The sequence below is a fragment of the Xenopus laevis genome, chromosome 2S (assembly GCF_017654675.1).
Source record: "Xenopus laevis strain J_2021 chromosome 2S, Xenopus_laevis_v10.1, whole genome shotgun sequence".
In the NCBI taxonomy this organism is placed as follows: Eukaryota; Metazoa; Chordata; class Amphibia; order Anura; family Pipidae; genus Xenopus; species Xenopus laevis.
The window spans coordinates 128,968,201-128,981,156 of record NC_054374.1 but is presented as its reverse complement, the minus strand read 5'-3'; the positions used below and the strand labels follow the sequence as shown (position 1 = coordinate 128,981,156).

The 12,956-nt window shown below is 46.3% G+C and overlaps 1 protein-coding gene across 4 annotated transcripts in view; it reads right to left on the bottom strand.

The window, feature by feature from the left end:
* Window positions 1-12,956, bottom strand: part of ankrd52.S (ankyrin repeat domain 52 S homeolog) — a 62,421-nt gene that overhangs the window by 22,219 nt on the left and 27,246 nt on the right. For all 4 annotated transcript variants that reach the window (XM_018250008.2, XM_018250009.2, XM_018250010.2 and 1 more), the window contains exons 8-14: window positions 12,255-12,467; window positions 11,295-11,373; window positions 11,088-11,202; window positions 4,563-4,645; window positions 4,362-4,479; window positions 2,586-2,654; window positions 156-296 (exon numbers count right to left, since the gene is read on the bottom strand). In XM_018250008.2, coding sequence (XP_018105497.1) covers window positions 156-296; window positions 2,586-2,654; window positions 4,362-4,479; window positions 4,563-4,645; window positions 11,088-11,202; window positions 11,295-11,373; window positions 12,255-12,467 — 818 coding nt within the window. The remainder of the gene's footprint in view (window positions 1-155; window positions 297-2,585; window positions 2,655-4,361; window positions 4,480-4,562; window positions 4,646-11,087; window positions 11,203-11,294; window positions 11,374-12,254; window positions 12,468-12,956) is intronic.

Below are 12,956 nucleotides of genomic sequence, written 5' to 3'. Positions count from 1 at the left end.
ACTCCATTTTATAATAACTTTCAAGTCACAAACAATTTCCAGAAATTAAACATTACTGAAGATCATGGCAATTAGGCAAGGCACAGAAAAAAACCATAAATAAATGCACAGGGACAGGCTACAGATAACATACATAGCATAGGAGCTTTACTCACCTCCTGTATGTGTCTGAAGCAGCAGCATAATGTAAGGGGGTGCAGCCTTTATAATCAGCTTCATTAATACTGGCTCCAGCTGTGACCAAACTCACTATGCACTGGTAACTGCCATTAGCAGCAGCATAGTGCAATGGAGTCCTATGGGATTTAAAAAAAAACGTTTACTACAGTTGTTTAAAGTTTTCCTTTTTTCCCCCCCGAAAACAGACCAAAAAAAAAACAACAACTTTCTAACCTGCATACTGTATATACTCGAGTATAAGCCGAGGTACCTAATTTTACCTACGAAAACTGGGAAAACTTATTGACTCTAGTATAAGCCTAGACACAACTACAGCCCTGTCACCCAGCAGCGCACATCCCGCCAAAGCGACCCCCCCCCACGATCAACCGGACTTCTTTGCAAAGTTGATGGTGACAGATAATTGCCAAACGGATTACTGTGTGCATTGTCCCACTACCATGTGCAGAGGGTGCTGTGTGATATTGCCATCACTGTTAATCCTTCATATAACCAACAGAGGGCACTGTGTGATATTGCAGTCACTGTTATTCTTTGATATAACCAACAGAGGGCACTGTGTGATATTGCAGTCTCTCCCCAAGTGAACTGTTGGTATAGGAATGATTAAAAGTGACTGCCATCTCAGCTACTGCCAGCTGACCCGAGTATAAGCCGAGGTAGACTTTTTCAGCACATTTTGGATGCTGAAAAACTCGACTTATACTCGAGTATAACCGGTACATTCATTTGGCACATTTCATTTATGTTCTAAATAAATTTTTGTTTGCTTGCTTGAATATCGGACACCTACAGCAAATGGTGTTTGATATCAAAACCCATAATTTACACACACATTTTCATAAGTACAGCTGAAGAGGGAAAACTAACAAAAACAAAATTTTGTTTTCTGCAATTGTTCAATGTTGTACAACATTAAGGGGCAGATTTATTAAAATGAGGGTTGTTTACCTTCCAAACCCTTTTTTTCAACCGAGTTGTTTTCAGATTGTTCACCATAAACATAATTTTGTACCGTTTTCCCAAAATTTAAAGGAGAACGCCACAAAAACATAACCTTTTTGAAAAGTAAACCTAATTTCAAGCAACTTTGCAATATACATAATTTAAAATAAATGCAGACTTTTCATGATTTTTAATGGTTTTTAACAGTTCCCTAAGCCTAGCCCCCAGCTCTCCTGCAGATCTGTCGGACTACTTTGCTGAGCAGGCTGACTACTGTGATGGATATATTAGGGGTTTAAAGGTAATGTGGGCCTCTTTATCAAATTTTGGTTTGGAAGCCTTTAAGTTTAAAATTGAATGTTCCTTTTAGTGATGTGAGGGCACCCTCTTTTGCGGGTTGAGCTCCCCGCCCGCCACGTTGCACTGCCGGCTTCCTTGTTTTTTTTGTTTTTTTAAATAGACATGCACCTGATCGCCCGCCCCTTTTGTAACATCATTGGCAGGGCGGCGCAGATCGATAAATGGAAGCTGGAAGTTGGGCTAGGGTGGAGGAAGGGCGGGTTAGGATCAGGTTTTTTACCCGACCCGCACATCACTAGTTCCTCTCTAGATTTTCAGTCTGCCAGCTCAATAATCCAGGTGCATTCTGAACGGTTATAATTTGCTACATTTAGTTCATACAATCTGTATCTGTGGAGTATTAAGAAATATTGTATCAATTCTAACAGCTGCCTTTAATGAAACACAGGGATTCTGCTCAGCACAGTCAAAGATAACAAATGTATCAACCAATCAATTTAAATACGTTAAAGGGGAAGGAAACCTAGTCGGCGCAAACCCCCCACCCCCCCTCCCGTTTGTTGCCCAACCTCCCTCCTCCCCCCTGGCCAACCCGTCCCGCTGGGCAAATGCCCCTAACTTGTTACTTACCCTTCTGCGCAGTTCCAGTCCAGGGAGTTCACCGACGACATCTTCTTCCACGCGATCTTCTTCCTGCTGTGAACTGCGTTTTGGCGCATGCGCAGTAGGATAATTTCGCCGGTACGATCTACTGCACGTGACTTTTGGCGCATGCGCAGTAGATCCGTACCGGCAAAATGATCCTACTGCGCATGCGCCAAAACGCAGTTCACAGCAGGAAGAAGATCGCGTGGAAGAAGATGTCGTCGGTGAACTCCCTGGACTGGACCTGCGCAGAAGGGTAAGTAACAAGTTAGGGGCATTTGCCCAGCCGGACGGGTAGGCCAGGGGGGAGGAAGGAGGGTGGGCAACAAACGGGAGGTGGGGTGGGGGGGTTTGCGCCGACTAGGTTTCCTTCCCCTTTAAAGCAGAGGCGTCTAAACTTTTTGCAACAAGGAATCCTGACTAACAGTGCCGTCAGTCAGTTTCCACAATAGGATTCTTTCTAATTATATATGTAAATAATAATTGCTCCAGAAGATAAAGAATTCTCTTCTTACCTTCCAAACTTATCCTGTCTCTTCAAATCAGCACCGCTGCTTGACAGTAAGCTAAGACATTCGACATTTCTGAAATTCAAAAGAATAATAGTTACAACAATATAGTTACACAATGCTTAACAAATGAAATGTGACACCCTACAAAAACAATACATATATCGCGTACATTAGGGATGCGCTGAATCAAAGCCTTTTTTTGATAGGATTTGGATAAGGGAGTGCAGAGACATCAGGGAAATGTAGACAGCGAGTAATTTTTCTGCCTCTCCTTTATGCCCAAGGCATATAGGATTTTAAAATACTTTTATAAACAATACTTTTTTTATCTTAACATAAAAACCCTTAGGTCTTTTTTTCTGACAATGGACCAGCTCAGCTATAACTATCTGGGACCCCAGCTTTCCCCCAGGTCTTACACCAACATTCTTTTAATGGTGGTCTGAACGCGGATTGACAACGAATTATAAATTTCATATAGGATGACAAAGTTATATCTGTAACTAGTTTACACGAGGAATAGGATTTACCTCACGGAGAACATCATTGGTATTTACCAATTAAACATTATATTTAGTCACTATCACTTGTGGCCTCCTATGGTATGCCTTCTCAATGTTAGCTTTATTGCATTGAGTATCCCCAATCCAAAACACTAATCTCTAAGGTCTTTAGAAGGGGTGACATTGGGTCACTTGTCCTAGATGGTAAATATGTTAAGGCCTGGGAAAGAAAACAAAACTTTATATTTGCTCCATCAGTTCTGGCATCCAGGAAGCATCTTATAGAATTCTTACACAATGGTACTTTGTGCTGGCAACAGGGCCGGATTTACATAGTGGGCAGCCTTAGGCCCGCTGTCGTTCGTCACGCCCATACCCTCCCTTTTATTTGCTCAATTTTCATAAACAATAGGGATTGGAGCATGGGAGATTAAAAAAACTATAGTATCTATGCTCATCCCCAGTGTTTCTGAACCAATGTGGGTGTGGTTGGGCAGCAATCTATATCAGTGCTGTCCAACTTCTGTGGTACAGAGGGCCAAAATTTTACTGGCCTATGTGGTGGAGGGCCGATAATGGAAGTCAGGGCAAGCAGAGAATGGTACACACAAGCAGCACTAGGCAAGCAGAGAATGGCACACACAGGCAGCACTGGGCAAGCAGAGAATGGCACACACAGGCAGCACGGGGCAAGCAGAGAATGGCACACCCAATGTCACAAACAAATTTTGGTGGTGGCTAGGTGCTATGATGCGTTCTCAAGGAAATGAGCTGAAGGAGAGGCATTTGCAGTTGGTGATAAAGGGCACCTAGCATAATAATATAGTTTCCCTCACTGGAGCTGCAGACTAATAGATCTAGAGTAAGTTATCAGGTAACTAAAATGTCAAATTCTCAAAATTTTTATAACAGGTTCTTGAGAATTGTGCACTGTGGCATTAAATTGTCAATAAAACCCCATATTTTTATTAATGATATATAAACTCTACTTTGATTACATTAATAACATCGAACAGAGAGTGTCAAACTGAAAAAGTGGTTACAGCAAATTGTTGGCATAGGGTGGTAAAAATAAAATCACAAACTGGAGCTGGTTTGTGAATTTAATGCAGTGTTCTCCCCAGCTGATTTTTGATGGGCGTATCAGCCAACAATTTTACGACACTTTGGTAGAACTATGTGAATAAAACAAGTGAACTGAAAAAAATTTTGGGGAAAGTGAGCAACATCTTTAACAGTCCCAAGAGCAATGCATTTTCTTTCACCCAGCTCTTACCCGCCTGAAGCAGCAGCGTGGAGACAAGTCCTTCCGAGGTTGTCAGGTGTGTTGATATCAAAGCCTGCAGACAGCACATGTTCATTGCTGAGCGAGGACACAATGCTGTACAACTGACCTGAAAGAAAGCAAGTATACATGTTAAAAGAATTGGGCATTATAAAAAGTTTAAAATGAGTGCACGAATACTAGCATATTTACCTGAGGAAAGCAGCTTACGGCAACAGTCTGAGAACCCAAAGAGAACAGCTAAGTGAAGGGGAAACATGCCATGTACTCCACACCTGTGAACATAAAAATACAGTACATTTTTAAAACGTCATTCTAGGAACAGGACCACAGGATTTAATAAATGTATTCTATCTGACCCATGAGTGTTTGTTAGACATGACCAGATAGGTTCCATCCTCTGTTTTAATGCATCCTGACTGACAGACAATAGTAATATTTCCAGGCCTTTGTTTATGGATTCAAAGTAATGGTGACATTTAGCAACCAGCATTCCTGGACATGAGCGTCAATGATTTGACATCACCCTATAGAGAACTTTAACTTTACTTGGAGCACAAAAGTTATACATGGCCAGGCCTCTTGCCACCTGAGGCGGCCCCTGCAATACAATTGTGCTCTATGCACTAGAAGGGCCGAATTTCCAGTTTAATGACGGGATAACAGGATTTTTGATACTCACCGTTAAATCTGTTTCTCTGTGGTCGATAGGGGGACACAGGGACTATGGGGTTAAGCTCCACCCTCCAGGAGGCAGGACACTTATTCAAATGAAAAAAGGGGGCGTGCCAGTACTGTGGCTTAACCCCAGGCTAGAGCCAATGTATTCAGTTGGTACCAAAGACCTGCTAACCAAAGAACATAAGTAATGCTCATAAAAATATATTAACGGCAGAACAGATAACTCAGGAAGAAATTCCACACAGACCAACATGGTCAAACTCGCATAGGGCGGGAAGCCCTGTGTCCCCCTATCGACCACAGAGAAACAGATTTAACGGTGAGTATCAAAAATCCTGTTTTCTCTGTTGTCTCAAGGGGGACACAGGGACTATGGGGACCTAACAAAGCAGTCCCAGAACAGCAGGGTGGGAGCGAGAGAAAAGACACATTATTGCACCACAGAGTGCAACACCTTGCGGCCAAAAGCGGCTTCCGCAGAGGAAAACGTGTCAATTTTGTAAAATTTTGTGAAGGTGTGAACGGAGGACCAGGTAGCCGCTCTGCAGATCTGGTCCAAAGAAGCCGAGTTGCGCCAAGCCCAGGAGGCTCCCACCGACCTCGTGGAATGGGCTCGGACGCCCTCCGGCGGAGATTTACCTTTGGCTAGGTAAGCCTGACGAATGGTCTCCCGTAACCATCGAGCAATGGAGGTCTTGGATGCTGCCAGACCTCGGCGGGCCCCAGAGGGCAGTACGAAAAGATTTCGAGACAGTCGAAAATCCTTGGATCTCTGAATATACCAGCGGAGAGCCCGGACAACGTCCAGACCATGAAGTCTGCGTTCCTTGTCGTTCTTGGGATCCGGGCAGAGTGAGGGTAGAACGATCTCCTGATTTATGTGAAAGGATGAAACCACCTTAGGAAGAAAGGACGGTAAGGTGCGGAGCACCGCTTTGTCTTTGTGGAAGACGAGGAAGGCAGGATCGCAGGATAAGGCACCGAGTTCAGACACTCTCCGAGTTGATGATATTGCCACGAGGAAGACAACTTTCCAGGTAAGCCATTGTTCAGAGACAGTCCCGAGAGGTTCGAAGGGGGGATCCAAGAGAGCATCCAAAACAGTATTCAGGTCCCAGCCGGGGACTGGTGGACGGAATGGAGGACTGATGTGTGCTACACCCTGCAGAAAAGTGCGGACGGAATCATCCAGAGCCAAACGGTGTTGGAACAAGACAGATAGAGCAGAAACTTGAACTTTCAAGGAACTGAGCTTCAGGCCTAACTGCAGACCCCGTTGGAGAAAAGACAGCACTCTAGGGATGTTACAGTCCGTGAAGGAAAAGGGGCTGGAGATGGGAATGGCGGTGTCGTTGCACCAATTCCAATAGTTGCGCCAAACTCTGTGATAAGCTTTAGACGAAGTGGGCTTGCGTGATTGCAGCATAGTAACAATGACATCCTCCGCTATTCCCTGTCGTTGCCAGATGGCCGCCTCAATAGCCAACCCGTCAAAACGAAGAGGCCCGGGTTGTGGTGGGAGATGGGACCCTGGCGGAGTAGATCGTGCCTGAGGGCTAAGCGAACGGGCGGTGCTATGGACATGTCCCGGAGATCCGAGAACCACGTTCTTCTGGGCCAGAATGGAGCTATGACAATGACTGTGACAGGGGACCGCTTGATCTTCTTTAGCACCCGCGGTAACATGGGAAGAGGCGGGAAGATGTAGGCCAGGTCGAACAGCCAACGTTGTGTCATGGCGTCGACTCCTGCAGCGAGAGGATCCCGGAGCGGGCGAAGAAAGTGTTGACTTTGCGGTTGTTCCTGGAGGCCATCAGGTCGATTTGCGGATGCCCCCAACGACGAACGAGATCCGCAAAGGCTTCCGGGTGAAGCTCCCATTCCCCTGGGTCCAGGAGATTGCGGCTGAGGAAGTCTGCCCTGGTATTGTCGACTCCCGGGATGTGAATGGCGGACAGCCTTGCCGCATTGGATTCTGCCCAACTTAGAATTTGCTGAACTTCCGCTAGCGCTGCTCTGCTGCGGGTTCCTCCCTGACGGTTTATGTATGCGACTGTGGTGGAGTTGTCGCTTTGGACTCTTATCGCTTTGGCCTGGAGAAGGGAGGACCAGTGAAGGAGCGCCAACTTCACGGCGCGGAGTTCTAGGATGTTGATAGAGAGTTTGGACTCCGCGGGAGACCACAGACCTTGTGCGGACAGGGAGTTGAATGTTGCTCCCCACCCCAGGAGACTGGCGTCGGTCGTGAGAACCGTCCAATCCGGTGTGGCCCAGGATTGACCCCTGGAAAGATTGCTCGGCTTGAGCCACCACTGAAGAGACAGCTTGGTGGATGGTAGGAGAGTCATCTTCTGAAGGAGAGATCCGCCCTTCCAGGCAGCTAGAATGTTGGCTTGAAGGGGGCGTAGGTGAAGTTGAGCAAAGGGTACCGCCTCTATGGTGGACACCATGGATCCCAGGACTTTCATGGCCAGATGAACAGTAGGAGACTGAGAGTGCAGAAGAAGTTTGGAAAGAGATCGTATCTTCTCCTGTTTGTCGAGCGGGAGAAAGACCCGTTGTGTCAGAGTATTGAACTCGAGACCCAGGAAGGTCATCTGATGACTGGGAACAAGGTTGGATTTCTTCCAGTTGATCGTCCAACCGAATTCTTGTAGAAGGACAATCGCTCAACGGAGATCCTCTTCGCTCCTCTCTGCTGTGCTGGCCTTGAGGAGCAGATCGTCCAGATAAGGGGTCACCGAAATCCCCTGAAGCCGCAATGCCGCAGCCGTCACCGCCATGAGTTTGGTGAACACCCTGGGGGCTGATGTGAGACCGAAGGGGAGAGCCACAAACTGGAAGTGACGATTCTTGAAGGCGAATCTCAGGAACCGATGATGAGGAGGCCAAATTGGGACGTGAAGGTAAGCATCCTTGATGTCTAGAGACATCAGAAATTCCCTCGACTCCATGCCCCGAATGACTGATCGCAGGGTTTCCATTTTGAAGCGAACTGAGCGGATGTACTTGTTGAGGAATTTCAGGTCCAGAACTGGCCTGAATGATCCGTCCTTCTTGGGAACAAGGAAGAGGTTGGAGTAGAAACCGGAGAAGGTCTCTGATGGGGGTACCGGGACGATCACCCCACTTTGCTCCATCTTGTTGATGCAATCCAGAAAGGCCCGGGCCTTGGTGGGACTGGTTGGAATTCTGGACATGAGGAATTTTCTTGGGGGAAGGGACGAAAAATCGAGATGATAACCCTCTGTGATGATCTCGTTGACCCAGGCGTCTGAGGAGTGTCGACTCCACACCTCCCGGAATTGCAGAAGTCTTCCCCCTATGGATTGCTGCGATTCCGGAGGGGGTGGCCCGTCAGCCTGATACGGGCTTGTCGGAGGAAGATTTGTTCTGGAATTTGGAATTCTTCCAATTTGGGCGTCCCTTGTCAGAAGGTTTGGCTCGAAAATTGGAGCGTCGAGGCGGACTGTAGCTTCGTGAAGATCGAGCAGATTGGCCTCGAAAAAATTTTCTTTGACGAAAGGACTGAGTAGATCTAGCTTTAGCTTGTGGGAGGAATGTGCTCTTTCCCCCAGTGGCTTGGGAAATAATTTTCTCGAGTTCCTCACCGAATAGTCTCTGTCCCTTAAAGGGTATAGAAGTTAGGGACTTCTTAGAACTGAGGTCAGCAGACCAATTCTTCAGCCAGAGGGTTCGCCTAGCGGCTACTGATAGAGCTGAAGTCCGTGCTGTGATCTGCGCGGTGTCCAGTGTAGTTTCGGACAGATAGGCCGATGCCTCAGCTATGGATTGAACAGATGAGACGAGGTCTACTCTAGGAACACCCTCCTGAATATCCGTAAGGAGGGAGTCAGCCCATGCTTGAATCGCTCTGGCTACCCAGGCCGACGCTAGAAATGGACGTAGGGTAGAACCTGCTGACGAGTAAACGGCTTTGAGAAAACCTTCGAGACGTCTGTCGGATGAGTCTTTGAATGCAGCCGCGTCTGTCACTGGAAGTGTAGTTGATTTTGACAAACGAGAGACAGGAGCATCGACTGTAGGGGGCATAGACCATTTGTCCACCAATTCCTTTGAGAAGGGGTAGGATTTGGAGAATTTACGAGTGGCTTGAAATTTTCGTTCCGGAAAATTCCACTCTTCTTGTATGATAGCTAAGAGCTGATCGTGAGATGGGAAACAAACCGAGGATTTGTGTTGTCTTTTGAACAAGCTGGAAGTTTGCGCCTGTTCCTTTGACTGAGAAACTTTTAATACCTCAGTAACACCTTTGATGATATGTTCGATATCGTGTTGGACATCGTGGCCTTTAGCCTCATCCTCAAGTTCCTCTTCATCCTCCGACGACACCTCTGAGGGGAGAAGTTTGCCCTCAGAATGGGAGGAATCCCCTCCCACAGTTGAACCATCAGAGGGAGTGTGGGTCCCTGTGCGTGGTCTGGAAGGCTCTGGTCTCTTGCGTTTTCCGCTGGACTTATGCCCCAGTCTGGTCAAGGCTTTACCCAAATTATCTGCGAGGGCAGGTAGATTTTGCAGGGAGGCCAGAGACTGTGAGAGTTGCAGAGCCCACAGAGGAGCAGGGGGTTCTGAAGATGGCCCGGCTGCGTTGTCTTGAGGAGTGTCGTCTCCTGATGGGGGGCCCGAGAGTTCTGTGTGAGGGAGGTGAGAGCCCCCTGAACCAGGTACAACAGAAGCTCCCTTGGAGCAAGATCTGCAAAGGGGTTCCCCCTGTCCCCCTGGGATTTTGGATTGGCAATTCTTGCAGGCAAAATAGGTGATTTGTCCTGCTGTTGCTGGTGCTCTGCCCCCCCCCGCCCTGGGGAATAGTCCCCCAGACTTACCTTCTGCCATAAGCAGTGTCTGTGGTACCTGCTGAATAACTGGCTGTGTGCACTGGAGTAAGGCAGCTTTGTCCCCAAAAGATATAGGCTGCTGCAAGGGCAATGCGCTGCAAAAAAAACGGACTCTGTAGAGGCGCTAGAGAGAAGGATGCGCTCAATAGTTACTAAAGGGAAGGAGAGAAGCGTGTTGAGGAGCGCAAAATGGCCGCCGCAATGGAAAGGGCGCGAGATGCGGCATGAGAGAGAGGCTTGGAACGCGGTTCCGCCCCCTCCTCACCCATGCGTTCCAGGGGAAGCGCGCTGAAGCGCTAATGGCGCCAACAGTAAGGAGACGCCTAAACAGTACCCCTGGAGCAGCGTCCTAGAAGATAAACCTTCCCCACATGCAGCACAACAGCCAGAGCAGTAACAGATTGGGTAGGGGGGAGAGCAACCACAGCGTGAGGTAAAAGTAGCCTTTATACTCACATGCAGCCACACTGTAAGGCCCTCTGCTCCCCCTCAAGGAGTGCAGGCATGCCTAACCGAGTCTGTTATAGCCTATGGGCCAGGGAATGACTCCAGTGGGCCTCCCACGGAGGGGGTGTACACAACAGATACAGGTAACCCTGATTGTGGTAGCACCCCTGTCTACTTGAAGCTTGAAAACTTGGAGCTTGCAGGTTGTCCATCCTCCTAGTAAGCAGGACACTTAAAAACTGAATACATTGGCTCTAGCCTGGGGTTAAGCCACAGTACTGGCACGCCCCCTTTTTTCATTTGAATAAGTGTCCTGCCTCCTGGAGGGTGGAGCTTAACCCCATAGTCCCTGTGTCCCCCTTGAGACAACAGAGAAATTCAGCTCTTAAAAAGTTACCAGGAGAGGCTTTTTGCCACCTCATGGCAGTAGCACCCCTGCATGGGGCACCTAAAACATTAAAACACTTCACTCAGGCAGTTGTATAATACAAACTGTTGTGCTACAGTTCTGTAAATAGCGATCTCAACTAACACAATATGTGAAGAAAGGTGCATTTACAAACTGGCAGTGTATTTTGCTTCCCCCCCCCCCCTCCAGCATTTCAAGAAGAGAGAAATGCTGAAGACATCTTACTGGCCCATGTATGGCACGCCCTCCAAATGGCCTGTCCAGACAAGAACCCTCTGCTACTTTTAAGTGGCAGTATAAATGTTTTTACCACGTGATCCTTACCTTGCAGTATCAGCACCATTTGTCATCAATGTACTAATTAGCAGCTCATGCCCATATCTAGCAGCAACATGCAGAGGGGTATTGCCATATTTATCAGCACAGTCAATTTCACCACCTGCATTTAAAGACAATACAAGCCCCATCAAATCAGTTGATTATATACTCCCTAATCAAAGGAAAGAGTAGATGCTTGAAGAAGGCACGTACCATTCTGTATTAGAATTTGGGAGCGTGTAAATCTTCCATGAATCGCAGCCATGTGCAAAGGGCTTTTCCCTTCTTTACTCTATAGAGATTAAAACACACACCAAGCAAAAAAGGTAAATGGTCTAGTTAGCCAGATCATCTTCAGAAAATATCAGTTAAATTCAGATGTTCCTGTGAAATAATCTTTAAAATGTTTCTATCAGACAACTTCAAATAAAGATCGACCCTCGCACACCCTTAGTAAAGTAGACAAATTGGCTCGGTGCTCGATGAATGGAGGGCACGGTAACCTTCCGGTAACTAGGACAAAAAGAACAACACCGGCACACGAGGCTTGTATCTGCAGGGCAAGCCCTTGCAAAAGATTTTTACTGCGGTGGTGCCACCGCAGTAAAAATCTTTTGCAAGGGCTTGCCCTGCAGATACAAGCCTCGTGTGCCGGTGTTGTTCTTTTTGTTCTATCAGACAACTGCCATTTCTTTTCACCTAGACTACTCAAAATAAACATTCCACTAAGAGACAAGAAAGGGATGGCCTTAACCTCCTAACATACTACAGTGAGTCAGTTTAAAAGGATTCTCAGTGGACTGGTATTTAAAGGCTGCTGCTTAGAAAAGAAAGGAGTTTCCGTTCATAAAAAACTGGAACTCTGGACAAATATCCCCTTTTATAAAAGGAGCGTGGGTTCAGTGAGCATAGTCCAGTTTTCAAGTAAGTGCTTTATAATGGCAATAGAAAAAAAATATGGATATTTTTTGTGCAGACAGTGTATACTGCCACTTTAAAGAAAGTTAGAACATGGAGGCCCTGTATGTGAAGGCCTTTTCTGGTCCATGACTGTCGCCTACAAAGTTACTGTGTATGGATCAGATCTGTATTTAACTAGTGGAAGCTTAATGTGACGAGTTTTAATCTTATCAAATACAATTACAATCCAATCACACTTTATTTTAAAAATACCTGGAAGTTGACATCAGCCCCATTGTTGACAAGCAGCTCCAGGCATAGGGCCCCATTGGTGGAGACAGCAGCAAAGTGAAGTGGGGTGAAACCCTTTTCATTGGGCTGGTTGACATTGGAGCCATAGTTTACAAGTTCATTGGCAACAGCATCCTGACCCATGTAACAAGCAATGTGCAAGGCAGTGTTCCCGAAGGCATTAGGCTCATCAATCTAAAATAAAGAACATTAGAGCTTACAGCATAACAAGAAACACTGACAGAATGCTTTCTGAAACAACCATTTTAAAATATATATTTTACTATTAAAAAGTATTGATTTAATTTACATTGTAGCTCTTCAAGATAGATTATACATAGTTCAATGTAAATAAGCATTATTCCACTGTCACAAGGGGATTTGTTGGTTTTGTTCTTGTAGTTTTTTCCCCTAGGTATATGTGCACCACTGCTCCATTCTTAAAGGCTTTTCTTAATATAGAAACAGGTCCAAATCTGTTCTTTACTGGTGAGAGTTTCAGAGAAGAAAGCAGATGGGGGTGTAAGCTCAACACTCATATGACTGACTAATTAGATATAATAAAATTATATTACAGCCATTTAAACCACAGAAAAGAACGCCAGCATTTGTCAAAATTAGGCCACACCCACCATGGGCAAATTAACCCATCAATACATTCTTCCACAGGCATTACACCGTTTA